Below are 21,931 nucleotides of genomic sequence, written 5' to 3' on the forward strand. Positions count from 1 at the left end.
TCCTAAGATATCGCTGCTCACTTTGAGCTATAAATGCTCTGACACGTGCGGCATTCTCCTCGTACTGTTCGCCGTCTGGTGCTGGTCTCTGGCCTGCTACTGGTGGTGAGACGAGGCCGTGACGAAGGCTGCCTGTGTGGTGTCGGCCAATAGGTTTCAAACACAAGGCCATATATTGTCAGAGCATTCTAGATTATCAGAGCATGTTTCATCTTATTGGTTCTTTCGGTAAAGTCACGTAGAAGGAAAATAATAAAATAATAAAAATAAAACATAATAAAATAATTCTCACGACGTTTCGGCCACAACGCAAGCAGCCGTCCTGGTCTCCACCTGAGGACGGCTGCTTGCGATGTGGCCGAAACGTCGTGAGAATTATTTTATTATTCTTAGGTTTTTTTTCGGTAAAGTCACGTAGGTAAAACATTAAAATTAATAAAAGTAAAATAAAATAAAAATCACGACGTTTCGGAGGCAACACAAGTCTCCGTCATCAGGTGGGACCGTCACAGCCAGATTTGCTGCATCAAGTGAGGCAATGATTCAAGATGTAATCCCTTAAAAGCGAGTTGAGGGGGGAGGAGAGGGGGGGGAGCTCATCAGAATGTGGTAGCCAATGAATGGAACGTATCGGGAGGGAGGGGGGCGGGGCCAATTTTTACCTACGTGACTTTATCGAAAAAACCTAAGAATATGAATCCCTGCAGTCACGAAAACTTCAAATCTAGAATTATTTTATTATGTTTTATTTTTATTATTTTATTATTTCCCTTCTACGTGACTTTACCGAAAGAACCAAGAAGATGAATCCCTGCAGTCACGAAAGCTTTACATCGAAATAGAGCATGTTTGTTTGCATGTTCACCACACGTACTGTGTGGTGGTCACTGCAGACTCGATACCTTGCAAAAGGAATCAATTTGGTTGTTTGAACACCTTAGGGGCCGTCCATAAATGACGTCACGCGATTTTGGATGATTTTTGACTCCCCCCACCCCCTTCGTCACACGGCGTCACAAAAAGTCAGACCCCCCTCAAATATGACGTCACAAAGCTCTGCCCCCCCCAAATAAATAAATAAAACATGCTTCAAATCGCTTTAAACTATTGTCATTGTATTGCGTATTTAATGCGGCGCTGCACTCTGAGAAAACATTTATTAAAAAGTCTATTTAATTAAGTAGAACGTGTTGTCTATATTTATTTAAAGTTGCACATTTTGATGTGACGTCACATATCTCAACCCCCCCACCCCTCGTCACACATCGTCACAAATGTCTGACCCCCACCCCCCCTAGGTACGTGACGTAATTTATGGACGGCCCCTTAACACCTCCCGTTTGATTGCCAGAAAGCGTTAACACCTATTTTAATTTTTCATACAAAAGTGGGTTGCTTGTAGAAAGAAAATGCAGTATGTCGAGTGTACGCCACCCCCTTTTTATTTACATTATCAAATGTGAATCATTCTGGGGTCAAAATAATCATGTATGTTGTCCTTTAGGGTGCGAATCAAAGTGTGTGCATTGGAAAACTTGTTTCTGCCAAACCGCTCCGCCTGAATTAGAGCAGCACCCAATCCTCTGTTTAAACACAGCGCAGTTGAATATTATTTGTTTATCTACGACAGTGGATTTAAAGAGTTCCCCATGTGGGGTGCCTCTTCTAGAGAGGCCGCTGCGACCGGGCCGTTGTGGCTTTTAGTTTCTCTCTCTCCTCCGGCAGCGAGCAAAGGGAAGCAATTTGCAGACGAGGCTGGCAACTTCTTAGGCATTCACATTCCGTCTGTGTGCGACCTCCGTGTGGACTGTCGGCCTGTCCGTTCTTGCCAAGTTGCGGACAAACACGCACCAAGTCGGGATTCGAAGTTGTGGCGAAGGGAATTACTCCGTGGACGGTTCATTGTTACGATTGTGTACCGCCATCGCGTCCTGCGTGACCCATCAGGTATGTGGTTGATGTTTGTCCATGAACAAAGGGATTTGCTGTTGGGTTAGATCGCGTAAATATGAAATGTGTCGTTAAACCCGCCACCACCACCACCCGACACAGCCAATTGGTAAAGGTCACGTCAACAGAATCGTGCCAATTTAGTTCTATCTTCTTGGTTCTTTCGGTAAAGTCACGTAGAATGGAAATAATAAAATAATACATTTTTTACATCATAAATTAATTCTCACGACGTTTCGGTCACAACGCAAGCAGCCGTCCTCAGGTGAAGAACAGGTCTGTCGAGAAGACAGACTCTGTTCTCAGGTGAAGAACAGGTCTGTCGAGAAGACAGCGTCTGTCTTCTCTGTCCTCGGGTGAAGAACAGGTCTGTCGAGAAGACAGACCTGTTCTTCACCTGAGGACGGCTGCTTGCGTTGTGGCCGAAACGTCGTGAGAATTAATTTATAATGTTTTATTTTTATTATTTTATTATTTCCATTCTACGTGACTTTACCGAAAGAACCAAGAAGATGAATCCCTGCAGTCACGAAAGCTTTAAATCGAAATGTTATTTAGTTCTAGTTCAGCACTAACCACCGGTTGTATGTTAGGAGAGCAGGAAACCCACTACAAGATCTACAATTCGAGTAGCGTGATGATTACAGCCAGCAGCTTCATCACGCGCGATTGGCCACAATTGTGAAGAAGTCTTCCTGTTTAATGTATCATTCACGGGATCTAACCAAAGACAAACTCTTATTATCGATGATATTGATCGCGAAGTATTGGTCAGGGGGAATGCGACGACAAATATCGAAACGACGTCAGTCAGGAGCGATTCTTCCGATTTACCAAAAATACTGCGCCGCAAATAAGATACGGGGTGTACGGTATGAATATACCCCAAAAAACGACGAAAAGTGTAATCCAAATAATAGAGGTTTTTTGTGTTCGATCGGATAAATATAAATGTGTCGTTAAACCCGCCACCACCCGACACAGCCAATTATTAAGGTTTGTAACGTGAACAGAACGTGCCAATTGGCTACAATTGTAAATGTAGTGGATTCACTCTCCAACACACCGGTGTGCTGTAACGAATTGGCACTGTTCTGCTGTACGTGAGAAATCCTCACTAATTGGCTGTGTCGGGTGGTGGCGGGTTTAACGACACATTTATTTACGCGATCTAACCCAAAAATGAATAATATTGGTCGCGAAAGCGTTCGTGTTAAACTGAAGAGTTGTATTGTTATTTGAGATAATGACATAAATCAATACCATGACGTAATTTGTCATGGTATTGATGAGATATTATCGAAGTATTAACACACTTCTACCTCTCGTCGATCATTCACTATGATCAGTCTTCATTCGGCGTTAAAACTCTTGAGAAAACATTATCCGATGTGGGGGGCAATGGGGGGGGGGGGGGGGTTGGTGGAGGAGGGTTGTGTGGTGGGGAGTGGTGGGTGGGTGGGTTTGGTGGGGGAGGGGAGAGTGGTGGGTGGGTTTGGTGGGTGGGAGAGTGGTGGGTGGGTTTGGTGGGTGGTGGAGTGGTGGGTGGGTTTGGTGGGGATGGCTGCGCTAATTAATTGCAGACGTTGAGGACGGACACCTTGCAAAAGCTCTGTATGGTTCTTCACGTGTAGTAAGTGTTACATTTGATGTTGTATTACTTTATTTTAAAATAAATGCATAAGTCGCATTCATCACGTTCAAAACGGATGTTTCAAGAGCGGAAACTGTTGGGGCCGAAAACGTAACTCAGTTGTCCAACATCGGAGGGAGTCAATTGGGAAAACGACGACGACGACGCTCAGTTGACGCACACTTCGCTGAGCGAACGAATTGTCCGCCGAATGCGCTCAAGACGCACCTGCGGTGTCCCCCACGTGCTCTTAGGAAGAGGAGGAAGAGGAATGGCGGTGAGCAGGAGGTACTGCCTCTCGTGCGGCACGCTGCTCCTATGCTGCTGCATCGTCATCAACATCGCCACCATCGTCATCCTCCTGGTGCACAATCCCAGGAGCAGGAGTCACTCCGAGGCCATCGGGGGCCAGGGACTCCCGCTGCTGCTGGAGAGGGAGGAGGCCCGACACGTGGCCGTGCAGGCCAACGTCAACAGCAACGTCAACAACAACAACATCGACAACAACATTGACAACAACATCAAAGACAACAACGTCCGGGGTAACTGCGCCGCTGTGAAGGGTCACCCAGAACAAGGGCACCGGTGGCCGGGGGGTTCGATTCATTCTGAACTCGGGCACCTTGCTCTGGAGCACGTGGGGGTGTGTTAGTGTGTGTGTGTCAGTGTGGGTGTGTGTCAGTGTGTGTGTGTGTCAGTGTGTGTGTGTGTTAGTGTGGGTGTGTGTTAGTGTGGGTGTGTGTTAGTGTGTGTGTGTGTGCGTGTGTCAGTGTAGGTGTGTATTAGTGTGTGTGTGTCAGTGTGTGTGTGTCAGTGTGGATGTGTGTTAGTGTGTGTGTGCGTGTGTCAGTGTAGGTGTGTATTAGTGTGTGTGTCAGTGTGTGTGTGTTCTCTCAGGTCGACTCAGCCTCAAATGAGTACCTGGTGCGGTGTGTAAACATTGCCACTAGGGAGACAAAGCCGGTCGGGCGTGGTGCTGGCCACCCACCCCCTCGTGTGCCGTTCTGGCCTTCATAGGTGCTCGCTAACAGCACTTGCTCCTACAGTCTGTTAAGGCTACACGGGGGATCTTTATCTTTATCTCTCTGGTGGGGAGCGGTAGTTATAGCAGTTACCCGGCAGCGACCCCAGTTCAATTCCCGCTCACAGCCAACACCAGTGACGATTATCTGAACCGGTCCTGGGACTCCCCTAGGCCAACTCGGCCTCAAGTGAGTACCTGGTATGGTGTGTAGTAAACATCGCCACTAGGGAGACAAAGGCGGTCGGGTGTGGTGCTTGCCACCCACCTCCACGTGTACCTTCATAGGTGTTCGCTAACAGCACTTGCCCCAACAGCCTATTAAGGCTATATGGGGGATATTTGTCTTCTCCCTTCATACTGCAGATTCACTGAGTGAGTGTGTAAGTGAGAGTATGTGGAGTTTAATTCTAAACGTGCAGAGAAACAACTGTAGGACCCGGAGAAAAGTCCACACGACCCCGAGGAGAGCGAGAAAGACGCAAACTTCAAATATACAGCAGCAGCAGGCATCGTCAGGGTCGGGATCCAACCCACGTCCTCCTGTAGACCAGGCGAGGGAGTTAACATCTTCTATCCATCATGGCGAGCCATATAGTGGACTGCAAGCGCCCACGGTGGAAGGATATTGCGTCCTGACAAAAGCGGATTTTTATTTTCTCCAAGTCCTCCGGTTTTCCCCTCCACATTTAGAAACGTCGATTTAGATTGTTGAGATGATTTCGCTGCGATACATTTCCACACGATGAACATGAGCCACTTTGTTGAGCTATCATTTGTGGCGAGGTCAATTCTAAAAAGAACTTCATATCGCAGTGGGCTTCGCCTGGTACAATTAAATAGGTTTGATTTGTATTTTCTTTTGGTGATATGCATTGTTGTTTTTGTAACGTTCTGACCCCGTGCCCCCAACTGGACACCTGTGAAAAAGAGGGTTTTAGCTCATCGGATTCCTCGACTATAGATAAATATTCTGATGATGATTAATTCTCCATTCGATGAAAAATTAAGGATGTGTACACAAAAGAGCTTTATGCGTCGGATTGCATAAATATGAATGTGTCGTTAAACCCGCCACGACCACCCAACACAGCCAATTATTAAGGTTTGTCACGTAAACAAAACAGTAGCCAGTTAGTTACTAGTCCAGCACACCGGTTGTGTGTTGGGAGAGTAAAGCCAAGACAAATTTGACATATTCGAGTGCCGTGATGTTTCGCCGGAAATTACAGCAGCCAGCATCATCAGGCGACAGCCACAATTGTGGAGAAATCCACCTCCTGTTTCGGTCTTGAATCGAGGGATAAATGTGATGTCATCACTTGTGAGCAAATCAGAGGGGGGGGGGGGAAGTTAAGGTATTCATATCAATTACAATGGATATCTATTCTAGTCACTAAGTGGCACGTTCTGTTTACGTGACGAACCTTACCAAATGGCTGTGTTAGCTGGTGGCAGGTTTAGCGACGCATTTATATTTACGCGATCTAACCCAACAAAATAACCTGTTGTGGATAATATTGTTAGCGATAGCCCTACTACTACTACGACTACGCGCTAAACTCAGGATGGGTAATCAATTGCTCAAACAATGCCACACGGATGTAAGTGTCACGGCTGCTTTTGCCCGGCTGTTTGCTCAACGCATGACAAGCATCGGTGCCCATCGCCTGACGTTTCTACCGACGCTTTGACACTCAACAACCTTGCCACGGGAGGAAAATTTTTTTCCGCAAACAATAATCGTCGTCGTTGTCGTCATCATCATCGTATTGTAACATTTTTTTTACGTGAGGAAATTAACATCTAAGAACTCTTGTTGATTGGTTACAACTTGTTCATCCAGGAAAGTAATTTATTTAGAACTGAATTTTGTGTTTAGTTTGTTGCCCTCCCCCCGCACCTCCGATTAGCGCAGTTGGCTACGTACGGTGCTAAAGAAGTTCAATTTACATACACGTCCATGATGATGGTGGTGATGTTGAGGAGGGGGTACCTGCATGATGCTATAATTTGTGGCCAGGTCGCTTCTGAAAAAGAGCGATATCGCTCAGTCGGCCTTACCTGGTAAAGTAAACAATAATTTCATCGTTCTCATAGTTTGGTATGCATGAGGTCATGGGTTCGAGCCAACCCTGACGCCTGCTGCACATTTGTAGTTTGCGTGTCTCTCTCTCTCCCCGTGGTCGCGTGGATTTATCTCCGGGTCCTCCGGTTTTCCCCTACACATTTAGAATCAACGTCACGCTTTTAGAATATTTGGCTGCTACAAACTTTCACACAGTAAGCCACTTGGATGAACAATCATTTGTGATAGCCAGGTCGCTACTGAAAAGAACTGCATAGCTAAGTGGGCCTTACCTGGTGTTTAGTTTAGTGTACTTCACTCATGAAAGTATTTGTCATGTGGGGTGGGGGGGGGGGATGCGGAGTGGTGGCGCTATGGTTAGCGCAACCCGTTCCGTACGAGCCTGGAGATCCGACGCGGCCAACATCGCTAGCGAGAATCACAATTTATTACTGGAGGAGAAATCCGATGAGCTGTGATGCTTTTTATCACCGATTTTCCAGTAGCGGCATGGGGTCAGGACGTGACAGCAACAAACACCAAACAGACCGCACGCTCCCCTTCTTCTCCTGTCGAGCAGAGGCTGCCGGCAGAGGCGGGGAAGACGCTCCACCGGAGCCTCGCGGCGACCACAGAGACCCACCAGAGGTACAAAGAGCTTCCGAGCTCTGCCATAGGAACGTGGAATTTCCATCGCCAACAACAAGGGGCTGCCGACTGGACGATGAGCGCCACGTGGTCCCTGCTTAGTGGCGTGTTTGCCTCACAGAGGATTGTTGTATCCTGGCACGCGTGATAGCAGCAGCAGAAGCAGCGATGTGGTTCCAATGTCGAGGTCTCTATGAGCCTCTTTGTGTCTCTGTGTCTTTATCGGTCTTGATGTATCTCTGTGTCATTATGGGTCTCTGTGAGTCTCTGTATCTCGATGTAGCTCTGTCTTTATAGGTCTCTATATCTCCGTTATGGGTCTCTATGAGTCTGTGTATCTCTATGTATCTCTGTGTTTTTATAGGTTTCTATGTATGTGTCTATTGGTGTCTCCATGTATCTTTCGAGTCTCAGTGGGTTAAACTATGTGGTCCATCGCGTGCGTTGCGTGGCCATCCAGGCGAAATTGATGTCGTTGATTTGAACCGAGGCATTTATCTCGTGTCATACTTTGAGTAAATAGTGTAATGTTAAAATACGTAGAGATTAATGCCTGGGGGTCAGTGGGTTGGAGATTACAAATAACATTCTGACCCATTGAGTGCATGTGCACGTGCTCGTTAAAGAGTGGAATGGGGGTAAGCAACTTGGCGGTTGGGATCAGGAGGCGGAGGAGGTAGTGATGGGTGGGACACGTGGTGAGGAGGGCGGGGGAGGAGGTAGTGATGGGTGGGACACGTGGTGAGGAGGGTGGGGGAAGAGGTGGTGATGGGTGGGACACGTGGTGAGGAGGGTGGGGGAAGAGGTAGTGATGGGTGGGACACGTGGTGAGGAGGGTGAGGGAGGAGGTAGTGATGGGTGGGACACGTGGTGAGGAGGGTGGGGGAGGAGGTAGTGATGGGTGGGACACGTGGTGACCAGGGTGGGGGAGGAGGTGGTGATGGGTGGGACACGTGGTGAGGAGGGTGGGGGAAGAGGTAGTGATGGGTGGGACACGTGGTGAGGAGGGTGAGGAAGGAGGTGGTGATGGGTGGGACACGTGGTGAGGAGGGTGAGGGAGGAGGTAGTGATGGGTGGGACACGTGGTGAGGAGGGTGGGGGAGGAGGTGGTGATGGGTGGGACACGTGGTGAGGAGGGTGGGGGAGGAGGTAGTGATGGGTGGGACACGTGGTGAGGAGGGTGAGGGAGAAGGTAGTGATGGGTGGGACACGTGGTGACCAGGGTGGGGAGGAGGAGGTGATGGGTGGGACACGTGGTGACCAAGGTGGGGAGGAGGTGGTGATGGGTGGGACACGTGGTGACCAGGGTGGGGGAGGAGGTAGTGATGGGTGGGACACGTGGTGAGGAGGGTGGGGGAGGAGGTAGTGATGGGTGGGACACGTAGTGACCAGGGTGAGGGAGGAGGAGGTGATGGGTGGGACACGTGGTGACCAGGGTGGGGAGGAGGTGGTGATGGGTGGGACACGTGGTGACCAGGGTGGGGGAGGTGGTAGTGATGGGTGGGACACGTGGTGAGGAGGGTGGGGGAGGAGGTAATGATGGGTGGGACACGTGGTGAGGAGGGTGGGGAAGAGGTAGTGATGGGTGGGACACGTGGTGACCAGGGTGAGGGAGGAGGAGGTGATGGGTGGGACACGTGGTGACCAGGGTGGGGGAGGAGGTAGTGATGGGTGGGACACGTGGTGACCAGGGTGGGGGAGGAGGTAGTGATGGGTGGGACACGTGGTGAGGAGGGTGGGGGAGGAGGTAGTGATGGGTGGGACACGTGGTGAGGAGGGTGAGGGAGAAGGTAGTGATGGGTGGGACACGTGGTGACCAGGTTGAGGGAGGAGGTAGTGATGGGTGGGACACGTGGTGAGGAGGGTGGGGGAGGAGGTAGTGATGGGTGGGACACGTGGTGAGGAGGGTGAGGGAGAAGGTAGTGATGGGTGGGACACGTGGTGACCAGGGTGGGGAGGAGGAGGTGATGGGTGGGACACGTGGTGACCAAGGTGAGGGAGGAGGAAGTGATGGGTGGGACACGTGGTGACCAGGGTGGGGGAGGAGGTAGTGATGGGTGGGACACGTGGTGAGGAGGGTGGGGGAGGAGGCAGTGATGGGTGGGACACGTAGTGACCAGGGTGAGGGAGGAGGAGGTGATGGGTGGGACACGTGGTGACCAGGGTGGGGAGGAGGTGGTGATGGGTGGGACACGTGGTGACCAGGGTGGGGGAGGTGGTAGTGATGGGTGGGACACGTGGTGAGGAGGGTGGGGGAGGAGGTAGTGATGGGTGGGACACGTAGTGACCAGGGTGAGGGAGGAGGAGGTGATGGGTGGGACACGTGGTGACCAGGGTGAGGGAGGAGGAGGTGATGGGTGGGACACGTGGTGACCAGGGTGGGGGAGGTGGTAGTGATGGGTGGGACACGTGGTGAGGAGGGTGGGGGAGGAGGTAATGATGGGTGGGACACGTGGTGAGGAGGGTGGGGAAGAGGTAGTGATGGGTGGGACACGTGGTGACCAGGGTGGGGAGGAGGTGGTGATGGGTGGGACACGTGGTGACCAGGGTGGGGGAGGTGGTAGTGATGGGTGGGACACGTGGTGAGGAGGGTGGGGGAGGAGGTAATGATGGGTGGGACACGTGGTGAGGAGGGTGGGGAAGAGGTAGTGATGGGTGGGACACGTGGTGACCAGGGTGAGGGAGGAGGTGGTGATGGGTGGGACACGTGGTGAGGAGGGTGGGGAGGAGGTAGTGATGGGTGGGACACGTGGTGACCAGGATGGAGGAGACCAAGTCACCGAGACCGCTATTGCAGTGGCGTGAAGCCAGCCAGTGATGGTAGTGATGATGACGACGATGACGATGTTCATGGTGGTGACGATAATGAGACGGAGTGATCCCGGGAAGACCGTGTTTGCCTGGGAGGAGCATGGCGGAATCGGGCAAAAGGAAGGCAGCGATGGCGACACGTCGCGCTCGGTGTGTTCCTCACGCGCACGTCGCGTGCTCGTGTGTCGGTGTGCAGAGGGAGCAAGCGGTGAAGCTGCCACCCAGCGGAAGTGACGCAGGTTGGCAGCAGCGCACGTCAACACGCGTCACAAAGACCCCCCCCCCCCCCCCATAGAGTCTAAACAGGCTGTTGGGGCAAGTGCTGTTAGCGAGTAGCAGCACATGTGCAGGCCGGAACGGCGCACGAGGGGGTGGGTGGCCAGCACCACACCTGGCCGCCTTTGTCTCCCCAGTGGCGATGTTACATACCACACCAGGTACTCAATTGAGGCTGAGTTGACCTACAAAGACAAAGATCCCCAGTATAGCCTTAACAGACTGTAGAGGCAAGTGCTGTTAGCGAGCACCTATGAAGGCCAGAACGGTACACGAGGGGGTGGGTGGCCAGCACCACGCCCGACCGCCTTTGTCTCCCCAGTGGCGATGTTTATACACCGCACCAGGTACTCATTTGAGGCTGAGTTGACCTACACGCACACACACACACTCATCACCCCACCCCAACGCTCCGAGACACTGGACACCGATTCCATTCATCGTTTTCACGAGCGATGACGTTAGCCTGGCCCCCGGGACTTGTTTGGCCCCAAGCCACTTTCAGACGTCTTTGTGAGGCCAGCATATCACAGCTAAGGCACGGCAAGTATCCAGTGGGAAAAACCCACCACCCGTGCCGTGATGACCCTGGGCTGGCTCGGTTCAGATGTTCCAGTGGAGAAGAAGGGTGGGGGGGTATCCATGCGTCGACCGTGTCCCTCCAGAGGTGCCCGGCACCGGGATGGTTTGCAAAGGAACAAAGTGGGTGCCAGACCCGGGTGCTCAGCTCTTCAAGCGGTGGGGCAAGGACCTCCCGGCGCGGCAGAAGCGCAAGGCGTGTGCCCGCTTCCTCACCTACGGCTACAACGCCTACCTGAGCGACTTGCTGCCCCTCGACCGTGACGTGCCTGACAACCGCCCTCCCGGGTACGCCACTCGGAGTCGCACTCTCGCTCAGCGTCGTCATCATCATCGCTGTCATCATCACCGTCATCATCACCGTCAGCGTCATCATAATCACCATCATCATAATCATCTTCAACATCATAGTCAACATCATCATCGTGTCATCAGCGTCTTCATCAGCATCATCATCATCGTTATTGTCATCAGCATCATCAGCATCACCGTCATCCCCATTATCATCAACCGCCCCACCCAGGTATGCAACTCGGGAGTCACTCATTCATCATCGCCAATATCGTCGCCACCACCATCATCATCGTTAGCGTCGTCATCATCATCGTCATCATCATCGTCATCATGCTCATCATCGCCATTATCGTCACCACCACCATCATGATCATCACACTACCACCATCCACGCCATAATTACCACCACTATCCATGTCATCACCACCACCACCATCATTCACCACCATCATCATTCATCACCATCATCATTCATCACCACCGTCATCACCATCATCATCACCATCATCATTGTCTTCATCATCACTCCCATCATTATCATGAACCGCCCCGTCCCGGGTACACCACCCACAGTCACACTCACCGCCACCATCGGCATCACCACCATCAGCACCATCATAATTATTGTAATCATCGTCATCATAACGGCCACTATCATCATTCACCACCACCATCATCATCTTCATCATCAACCACCCTCGCGAGTATGCTACTCAGAGTCACCGTCGCTCATCACCGTCATCACCGTAATCACCGTCATCATCGTCACCACTATCGTCGCCACCACCATCATCATCGTTAGCGTCGTCATCATCATCGTCATCATCATCGTCATCATGCTCATCATCGCCATTATCGTCACCACCACCATCATGATCATCACACTACCACCATCCACGCCATAATTACCACCACTATCCATGTCATCACCACCACCACCATCATTCACCACCATCATCATTCATCACCATCATCATTCATCACCACCGTCATCACCATCATCATCACCATCATCATTGTCTTCATCATCACTCCCATCATTATCATGAACCGCCCCGTCCCGGGTACACCACCCACAGTCACACTCACCGCCACCATCGGCATCACCACCATCAGCACCATCATAATTATTGTAATCATCGTCATCATAACGGCCACTATCATCATTCACCACCACCATCATCATCTTCATCATCAACCACCCTCGCGAGTATGCTACTCAGAGTCACCGTCGCTCATCACCGTCATCACCGTAATCACCGTCATCATCGTCACCACTATCGTCATCATCGCCATAATCATCACCACCATCACAACCACCATCATCGTCGTCAACATCACCATCACCACCATCATCATCATCATCATCGCCACCATCACCACCACCCCCCCCCCCCCCCCCCGCCAAGTGCGCGACTCACTCATAGAGAGTTAAACTCATTTCTCGTCATCATTGTCATCATCGTCATCGCAGTGCCGGCCAGCTGAGCGTGAGTGCGAGCGTGCCTCGTCACTGGTGGACTAAGGCCTTCCCACGTCATGCGTTGTCACGGGGGTCGTTTGACCATACTTCCCCTCTCCTGCGCCCCCCCCCCCCAGCTGCAGCTCCAAGTGGTACCCGTCGGAGCTCCCGGCGCTCAGCGTGGTGCTGATCTTCTACAACGAGGCCGTCTCCATCCTGCTGCGCGCCGTCACCTCCGCCGTGCGCAACACGCCGCACCACCTCCTCAACGAGGTCATCCTCGTCGACGACTGCAGCGACTACCGTGCGTCGTCGCACACCCCTCCACCCCCCCCCCCCCCCCCACAACAACAAGGGAATGTCCGACGTTTCGCCCCGCATGCCACTCAACCTCCTTAAGCTGCTCCTTCACCACCTCCTCCTTCACCACCTCAACCTCCTACTCCTCATTCCTCCACTTCTACCTCCTCCTCTCCGTGCAGGGGACCTGCAGGAGAATTTCGCTTTGCGAATCCAGATGATTGACCGCAAGTACGAGCACGTGTCCATCCGCCTCGTCCGGCACGTGACCCGCAGGGGCCTCAGCGCGTCGCGCGTCACCGGCATCCGGGCCGCTTCAGGGCCCGTGGTGGCCGTCATGGACGCCCACGTGGAGTTCCCCGTCGGATGGTGAGTCCCAAACTCTCTCTAGCTGCTGAGTCCCAAACTCTCTGAGTCCCAAACTCTCTGAGTCCCAAACTCTCTCTAGCTGCTGAGTCCCAAACTCTTGAGCAAAACTCTTGGACCGTTTTTGACATCCAGTGTTTCATCAGCAGAGCGCGGCTCGCTTGCAACATTGCTGGTGAACTGGGTCCTAGCTCGACGATTTTTACCAATTAAATAAGTTCCTTGGTCCTCTTCCTTGAGGGCCACCGGTGGTCCACTGGGAACCGCCACCATATAGAAAGGGAATTTAATATTTTGACTGACGCGCATGTGTGTGCGTGTGTGCGTGTGTGTGCGTGTGCGTGTGTGCGTGTGTGTGCGCGTGTGTGCGTGTGGTGTGTGCGTGTGTGTGCGTGTGTGTGCATGTGTGCGCATGTGTGCGCGCGTGTGTGCATGTGTGCGCGTGTGTGCGCGCGTGTGTGTGTGCGTGTGTGTGTGTGCGTGTGTGTGTGTGCGTGTGTGTGTGTGCGTGTGTGTGTGCGTGTGTGTGTGTGCGTGTGTGTGTGTGCGTGTGTGTGCTGCTACTCGCTAACAGCACTTGCCCCAACAGTTGGTTGAGGCTATCCAGGGGGATCTTTGTATTTGCTGTATGGGCAAAGACAAAGATTGATTGAAAACTAATTGCTATAGAACTGCTGTTTGCGTTTAGTTTGTTGTCCTTCCCCCACGCACCTCCGATTGGCACGATTGGCTACGTACGGCGGTGAGACAGACATGGGCAGCTTCGGGGAGTGGTAGCGCAGCAGTTAGCAGCTCGCTACGAACCCGGCGACCCGAGTTCGATTCTCGCTCACGGTCGCGAGATCGGTGGCGATGATCTGAACCGGTCTCGGTAACTTCTCCCCAAGATACCCGACTCCCTTCATCGCTCTTCCACTTGGGCCTCCCGTCATTTGAAATCTTTCCCCGGCCCCCCGACCACCACCCCCCTCTGCCTTCCCACCCCGCAGGGCCGAGCCCCTCCTGGCGCGTATCCAGGAGGAGCGCCGGGTCGTGGTGTCCACGGTGTTTGACAAGACGCACCACGACACGCTGGCGGTGCAGCGCTACCCCCTCAACCAGCACGTCTTCAACTGGGAGCTCGCCTGCTCCTACCACCCCCCGCCCAGGCAGTGGTTCCGGGACGGAGACATCACGGCCCCCATCAGGTGACGCTGCTGATGCCTCATTCACCCCCCCCCCCCTCTGCGGGGGAGGGGTGGGGGGTTCATCTCCAATGGCAGTGGGGAGAGGCGGTAGTGGAGCGTGTTTTTCGATTATTTGCTCGCTATGAATTTCCACGCGATGACAAGAAGCCACTTTGCTGAGCTCCCGCTTGTGGTGGGCACGTCTCCCTCTGGAGAAATAAGTGAACAGCTCAATTGGGCTCTACCTCGTAAGATAAAAAAAAGTAGATTTTTTATTTACATATCTTTTTAAGTGATTTGTTTACCTTTCCTATACCTTACGTGTTTAGTATTGTTTGTTGTGACGTTCTGAGCCGTCTGTGGTGTGGACCAATCAGTCTTTAAAGAAAGCTGTCTCTGGTGTGGACCAATCAGTTTCAAGGACGATGCATATAATATCAGAGTATGTTTTTTGTTTGCATTCTGACCACAAGCATTGTGGTTAACGCAGACATGATTCCTTGTTAAAGGTTTCAGTTTGTTGTTTTAACATCTTCACGCAACTGTTTTGTTGCCTCAAAAAAGGGGAAAACCCTATTATCGTATTTTGTAACTGGCAAAGGAGGTCCCATGATGCAGACCCCATGGTTGGATGACTGCTTCTCGCTCACGGCACTTGCCCCTACAGTCTGTTAAGGCTATACGGGGAGGGATCTTTGTCTGTTGTGTTGTTTGTTTGTGGATAGGAGCGCAATCGTGATGGGCTGCATGGCGGCCAGCAAGAGCTACCTGGAGGAGATCGGCTTTCTGGATGAAGGCATGCAGGTGTACGGAGGGGAGAACGTGGAACTGGGCCTCAGGGTGAGGACGCACAGACACAACCTTGAACGCACCCACCCACCCACTCACTGTGTGTGCCATATATATGTAATTACACGCTGGAGACGGCTTGTAGAATCGGTCCTTTTATTTAACTTCTTGCAGTTCACAAACACTCCCCGTTGCTGGCAGGCAACGGGAAGCGGGCAGACAGCCACCAGAGGCCCACCGCCACGTGGCACCCGGAGCCCCACTCGCGCGTGGTCCCTCTCTCTCTTAGTTCCGTGTCTGACCCCGTGTCTCTCCTCTCTCACCTTATTTAATGCCTGGGTCACGTGGTACACTCCAGCCAATCCCCTCAATAGCCTGCGCCGAATATTCCAGATCCCCCATCAACTCCCGGGACCACGCCCCTGACTTGTCTTCCCATTGGTTGAGGCCAAGACCAGCGAAACCAATCACCTAGCTGACATCCCCTGATCACGCCGAGGCCATGCTCCCAGGCTCTCCCCCCATTGGCTGTAGCGGGACCGGCAAAGCCGATCACCACGTGAATCTGACATAGGCTCTTATTACATATGTAGAGGTGTAATTGCGCATGGCTACGAATGTTGAGGTGTGATTATGCATGGCCACGGATGGCCAACAAACACAAGGGGCGGGGTTACGGCCGTACACAAGGGTGGCGCTCGCACCGACGTCCGCATGTGTATCCCCCACGGGCCCCCCCTCGGGGGCGAGTCCTATAAAAGGTGATGAGCTCGAGGGCTCGAGGTCGGGACTCAGCTTTAACCAGAGAAGACGGAAGACCAGCTAGTGTAGGCCCCAGAGCTCCCCTGGCTCGCTGTCCTTATAAGGGCCGACCAGGGCAAGCCGGTGGCGTGGCCCCGAGAGCCCAGACGAAGCTGGTCTGGTGACTCAGGGAGCCGGGATCCCAGCTTAACCAAGCTGGGACAGATAGCCTCCCCTAGTCCCGTAGTGGAGGAATTGGTATAGGTTAGAGGGGTTAGCTGTCGAGAATCCCTGTAGCCAAGTGACCTGTAATAACTGTGTTGGTGTAATAAATAAGTGTGCCTCCGATCCTGTCGTCAAGCCTCCATATATATACTTACTACACATATACATCGACCGGCATGGGTGTTTTGAGTTCACTGCGCGGCCCCCGCCTGCCTTGTTCAGAGTGGACGGTGAGAGTGGCCGGGCTATTGGTGACCAGCCCCACCTCACCCCCCCCCATTCCCCCCCCCCCCTCGTGTCCAGGTGTGGCAGTGCGGGGGCCGCGTGGAGGTGCTGCCCTGCTCTCGCTTGGCTCACATCGAGCGCTACTTCAAGCCGTACGCACCGGACCTGCGCGTCCACATGCGCAGGAACGCGCTGCGCGTGGCCGAGATCTGGATGGACGACTTCAAGAAGAATGTCTACATGGCCTGGAATGTGCCCATGAACGTACGTGCAGCACATGCATGCATATTCATGTAGACATAATGTATATTCACGTGGACGTAATGCATATTCATGTAGACGTAATGTATATTCATGTGGACGTAATGCGTATCCATATAGACGTAATGCATATCCATGTAGACGTAATGTATATTCATGTAGATGTAATGTATATTCATGTGAACGTAATGCATATTCATGTTGATGTAATGTATATTCATGTGGACGCAATGCATATTCATGTCGACGTAATGCATATTCATGTAGGCGTAATGCATATTCATGTAGACGTAATGCAAATTCATGTAGATGTAATGTATATTCATGTGGACGCAATGCATATTCATGTAGATGTAATGTATATTCATGTAGATGTAATGTATATTCATGTGGACGCAATGCATATTCATGTAGACGTAATGCATATTCATGTAAGCGTAATGCATATTCATGTAGACGCAATGTATATTCATGTAGACGTAATGCATATTCATGTAGACGTAATGCATATTCATGTAGACGTAATGCATATTCATGTAGACGTAATGCATATTCATGTAGACGTAATGCATATTCATGTAGACGTAATGCATATTCATGTAGACGTAATGCATATTCATGTAGACGTAATGTTTATTCATGTAGACGTAATGCATATTCATGTAGACGTAATGCATAATCATGTTACCGTGATGCACATTCACGTAGACTTGATGCATATTCAGTCCCCAAAAGTCGAGTCGCCACCCCCGATTACTTCTCAGTAAACATGGAACCTTGGTTCTAGCTTTGAAGCTTTCGTGACTGCAAGGATTCATATTCTTAGGTTTTATCGGTAAAGTCACGTAGGTGAAAAATTAAAATTAATAAAAGTAAAATTAAAATAAAATAAAAATCATGACTGTTTCGGAGGCAACACAAGCTTCCGTCTTCAGGTGGAACCGTCACAGCACGATAGCTGTATCAGCTATCGAACGTCGTGATTTTTATTTTATTTTTATTTTACTTTTATTAATTTTAATTTTTTCACCTACGTGACTTTACCGAAAAAACCTAAGAATATGGAACCTTGGCCCAACATTGAGGCAACGTTGTTCCAACATCGGTCGAACATTGCCCCAACGTCGGTGCAACGTTGGCCCATTCACTGGGTGTGCAACTCTCGTCTCGTTGACGACCCCTGCGCAGGGCTCTGGGATAGACATTGGCGACGTCTCCCAGCGGGTTACCGCCCTGATTACTTCCCATGGAACACGGAACCTTCGTGCAACTTTGCCCCAAGGTTGGTCGAACGTTGCCCCAACATTTGTCTCTCGTTGGTGTCACCGCGCAGGGCTCCGGGATCGACATCGGCGACATCTCGGAGCGCGTGGCTCTGCGCAATCGGCTCAACTGCAAGAGCTTCGCGTGGTACCTGGAGAACGTGCTGCCCTCACTGCCACGGTACCACGACATCGTGCAGTACGGCGTGGTGAGTATGCGGTACAGAGTGGTGAGTATCTGGTACGGAGTGGTGAGTATCCGGTACGGAGTGGTGAGTATCCGGTACGGAGTGGTGAGTATCCGGTATGGCATGGTGAGCTCCAGCGCCTGCAGGCACCTTTGCCGCCCGTAGGAATGGTGCCTATCGAATTTCCGCGGGGACATTCACCACAACGGCGCTTCATCATTGTGTAGTGGGTTCGAATTATGTGCACACACACGCAGCTTGGAGGCAACACTATTTATTTAACGGTAAGTAACATAACGCTGTACATGAGGTGGTGACCACCTTCCTCAACTCACTAACACTCTGGAACGCGACACAGACTGGACCAGGCAGGCAATGGCCTGCCTGGCCCAGGACGACGACTCGGGACTTGACGACCGATGATGTCTTCACTTCGGAGTACAGTACAACAGCCTCGCTCTGCGTTCACACCACGCTTATATCTGCTTTGGCGTGGCCGGCTCCGCCCAGGCGTGGCTGGCTCTGTCCAGGCCACGCCTCCCTTCCCAGGCCACGCCTCCCTTCCCCCACCTCTGGGAAGGTCCGGATCCCTCCACCACGTGACCCCCCAGGCACCCCCTTGGGGCCCCAGCCCTCGTACGGGCCGACACAGTAGTGACCGTTCTATGTCACTACAATTGTTATGGAGTTTTGTATCGAACCAGGACCGATGGTTAACAGAGAGAGAGCCCTCGCCTATAAACATCTGGCAAGTTCAGCATTAGTGATTTGTAAGTCTGTGGGAATCTGAGTCTATGGCTGTCTACGATGGACCTACGATGTCTGACGTTTCACCCCCACGTGCCTGGGAGTTTCTGCAGGACCTGGCGTAGATATTGAAATGGGTCACGGCATGGACATTATCCTGCGTGTTTGTTGTTGTTCAGTTCAAAAACAGCATCAGGAGCGACCTCTGCTTGGATCACGGAAACCCAATTGACAAGCACCCCCTCCTGTACGACTGCCACGGAGAGCGTCCACAGGTACTGTACCGCTACGGTCCGATCCAATTGGCGCTACGGTGGCGAGGAGATGTGAACTCCCTCGCCTGGTATACAGGAGGTCGCGGGTTCGATCCCGACCCTGATGCCTGCTGTGTATTTGGAGTTTGGTGTCTCTTTCTCTCTCTCCGTGGTCTCATGGATTTTTCTCCAGGTCCTCCGGCTTTTCCCCTCCACATTTCGAATCAACGTCACCCGTTTAGAGTATTTGGATACTGCTATAACTTTCCACACGATGATGATGAGCCACTTCGTTGAGGCTTTCATTTGTGATGGCTTTGTCGCTTCTGAAAAACAGCTACATAGCTCAGTGGGGCCTTACCTGGTTAAATAAAAAAAATACCCCCCCCCCCCCATCAGCCCCCTCCCATTCATCTCTGACGTTCTTGCCTACAGCTGGCGATGAGGACGTCGGCCGACAAGATCGTCGTGGGGCTGTACGCGGACCTGCTCGACCAGGTGACCACGTGCGTGGGCATGACCCCCTCGGGCGGGGGCAGCCCGGCCCTGGTCAGCTGCATGGCCCCGCCGGACGACGAGCGCTTCCTCACCTTCAAGGTGAGCCGCGGACTGATGACGACGACGTAGCGGTGCGACATGACGTGACTTATTTCAGGGTGACTCCGTTGCACGCGGAGGAGTTTTCTTTTGCCCATCCAACCTCCACAGGCACCGTTGTTCAGGGTTCGTTCATCGGTTGTTCAGGAGTGGCACTGCGGTGGCTAGGAGATGTGAACTTCCTCGCCTGGTATGAAGGAGGTCGTGGGTTGGATCCCAACCTATTGTATATTTGGAGTTTGCGTGTCTCTCTCCCCGTGGTCGCGTGGATTTTTCTCCGGGTCCTCCGGTTTTTCCCTCGACATCACCACGCGTTTTTTAGAGCACTATAAATGTCCACGTGATGATGATAAGCCACTTCGTTGAGCTACCCTTGACCTCGAAGGGCAAGGAGTTGCACAGGTTAGGTGTCCCAATTGCAAAGGCACCATCACCACCCTCCAAGTGTAAAGCCTCGAGACCGTGGTGACAGTGAGCAATGCACAATCCGAGGATCTTGATGATCTCGATGGATTATTCGTGACTGAAGGAGGTTATGAATGTAGGGGAGGAGACCAAGTCCATTAAAGGCCTTGAATACCAGCAAGAGAATCTCAAAATCAATACGGGTACAGACAAGCAGCCAGTGAAGGGACAGGAGCCCAGGTGTGTGATGTGGGATCCTTAAAGGGTTGTCCACAGTCTACCAGGCGAGGTGGGTGAACACCTCCGAGCCACAGTGTCTCTCAGCCGCAGACCGGCGAAATGAAGACCAAGGATGGCACCCGGTGCCTGGAGGCGCTGGAGGCTCGGGAGAACCAAGTGGAGCTCGTTCTGCGTGCCTGCAGCGGCCAGAAGTGGCACTTCGAGTACTTCAAACCCATCAGCAGCCCGCCATGAAGCCCACGGAGCGCCGTGGTGACGGCTGCTGCTGCTGCCGCTTGCCGGGAAACCGCGGCCACTTGCAATCGCGTCGGTTTGCCGGTTCTGTCTCCAGGGGGTTTGGTACGAGGACACCAGCAAATCGGGGTTACGGTATTTAAACTAAACTCTTCTTTATTTTACCAGGTAAGGGCCACTCAGCTATGCAGCTCTTTTTCAGAAGTGACCTGGCGATCACGAATGATAGCTCAACGAAGTGGCTTATCATCGTCATCGTGTGGACATTGATAGGAGCAGCCACATACTCTTAAACGCACGATGTTGATTCTAAATGTGGAGGGAAAAACGGAGGGACCTGGAGAAAGAGCCACATGACCACGGGGAGAAAATGAAAATTCCTAATATACATGGGTAAAGGGGCATAGGGATCAAACCCACGACTTCCCGTATTACAGGCGAGGTCGTTAGCATCTCCTAGCGCCTGCAGCAGCACCACCCTTGAGTGTTGCCCGTGGCACCGGGGGACACCAGAGGCAGGAAGGAGCCCGTCGAGTGATCGCCGGCGTAGAACAAGAAACTTTACAACGCCGTCTAGGATTTCGTCACCAATGTTAGCCATAGAAGTTTTTCGGTTGAATCGCATGAATATCAAGGGTGGCACAGTCGGGTTTTTTACAATCGGGTTTAATTGTCTTTTTATATTAAACCCGATCATCTGAGATTGGGAGAAATCCGGTTTAATTGGTTCTAATTGCAGAACCGCACTTCGCCAACTTTTCAACGATGGGCTTCATCCATTCCAAGCTAAAGAACTCACCGGCGCCCACGATTGTGGAGAAGCTCGTGTTCATCAAGACCAACCTGCCCGCCGCATTCTACGACTACCCCGTGCCCGACGGCCCCGAGTACGATAGCAGCACCGAAGAGGAAGCAGCCTAAGCCTTGGATCAGAGTTTCGTATTCATTAAACCAGGTTTTAATTCCCCGAAATCTGGTTTAATTGGATTAAAGAAAAAACCCGATGCCTGCCGCTGGAAAAATCGGGTTTTTACCACCCATGATGAATATAAATGTCTTTAAACCCGCCACCACCTGACACAGCCAATTAGTAAGGTTTGTCACGTACACAGAACGTGCCAATTCGTTACGAGTTCAGCACACACTGGTTGTGTTGGAGAGTAAACCCACAACATTCACAACTCGATTA

The 21,931-nt window shown here is 51.9% G+C and overlaps 1 protein-coding gene across 1 annotated transcript; it reads left to right on the forward strand.

The window, feature by feature from the left end:
• The first annotated feature begins 1,679 nt into the window (after nt 1-1,679).
• On the forward strand, nt 1,680-21,925 carry LOC133360430 (polypeptide N-acetylgalactosaminyltransferase 18-like). Its single transcript, XM_061579153.1, has 14 exons — nt 1,680-1,947; nt 3,838-4,125; nt 7,253-7,320; nt 10,328-10,370; nt 11,073-11,274; nt 12,880-13,046; nt 13,225-13,411; nt 14,398-14,595; nt 15,300-15,414; nt 16,633-16,818; nt 18,149-18,286; nt 19,192-19,287; nt 19,702-19,863; nt 20,593-21,925. The coding sequence occupies exons 2-14, from the start codon at nt 3,855-3,857 to the stop codon at nt 20,740-20,742; spliced, it is 1,983 nt and encodes a 660-aa protein (XP_061435137.1). The 5' UTR covers nt 1,680-1,947; nt 3,838-3,854; the 3' UTR covers nt 20,743-21,925.
• The last annotated feature ends 6 nt before the right edge of the window (nt 21,926-21,931 follow it).

The sequence above is a fragment of the Lethenteron reissneri genome, chromosome 68, assembly GCF_015708825.2.
Source record: "Lethenteron reissneri isolate LAM-NWPU_2019-01 chromosome 68, ASM1570882v1, whole genome shotgun sequence".
Classification (NCBI taxonomy): Eukaryota; Metazoa; Chordata; class Hyperoartia; order Petromyzontiformes; family Petromyzontidae; genus Lethenteron; species Lethenteron reissneri.

Bases quoted from the DNA above. Each gene is read 5' to 3' on its own strand.
- LOC133360430 (XM_061579153.1), top strand. From the start codon at position 3,855: ATGGCGGTGAGCAGGAGGTACTGCCTCTCGTGCGGCACGCTGCTCCTA. The intron at 10,371-11,072 runs GTTGGCAGCAGC...GTGTCCCTCCAG, and splicing joins ACCCAGCGGAAGTGACGCAG to AGGTGCCCGGCACCGGGATG. The intron at 16,819-18,148 runs GTACGTGCAGCA...GTCACCGCGCAG, and splicing joins CCTGGAATGTGCCCATGAAC to GGCTCCGGGATCGACATCGG.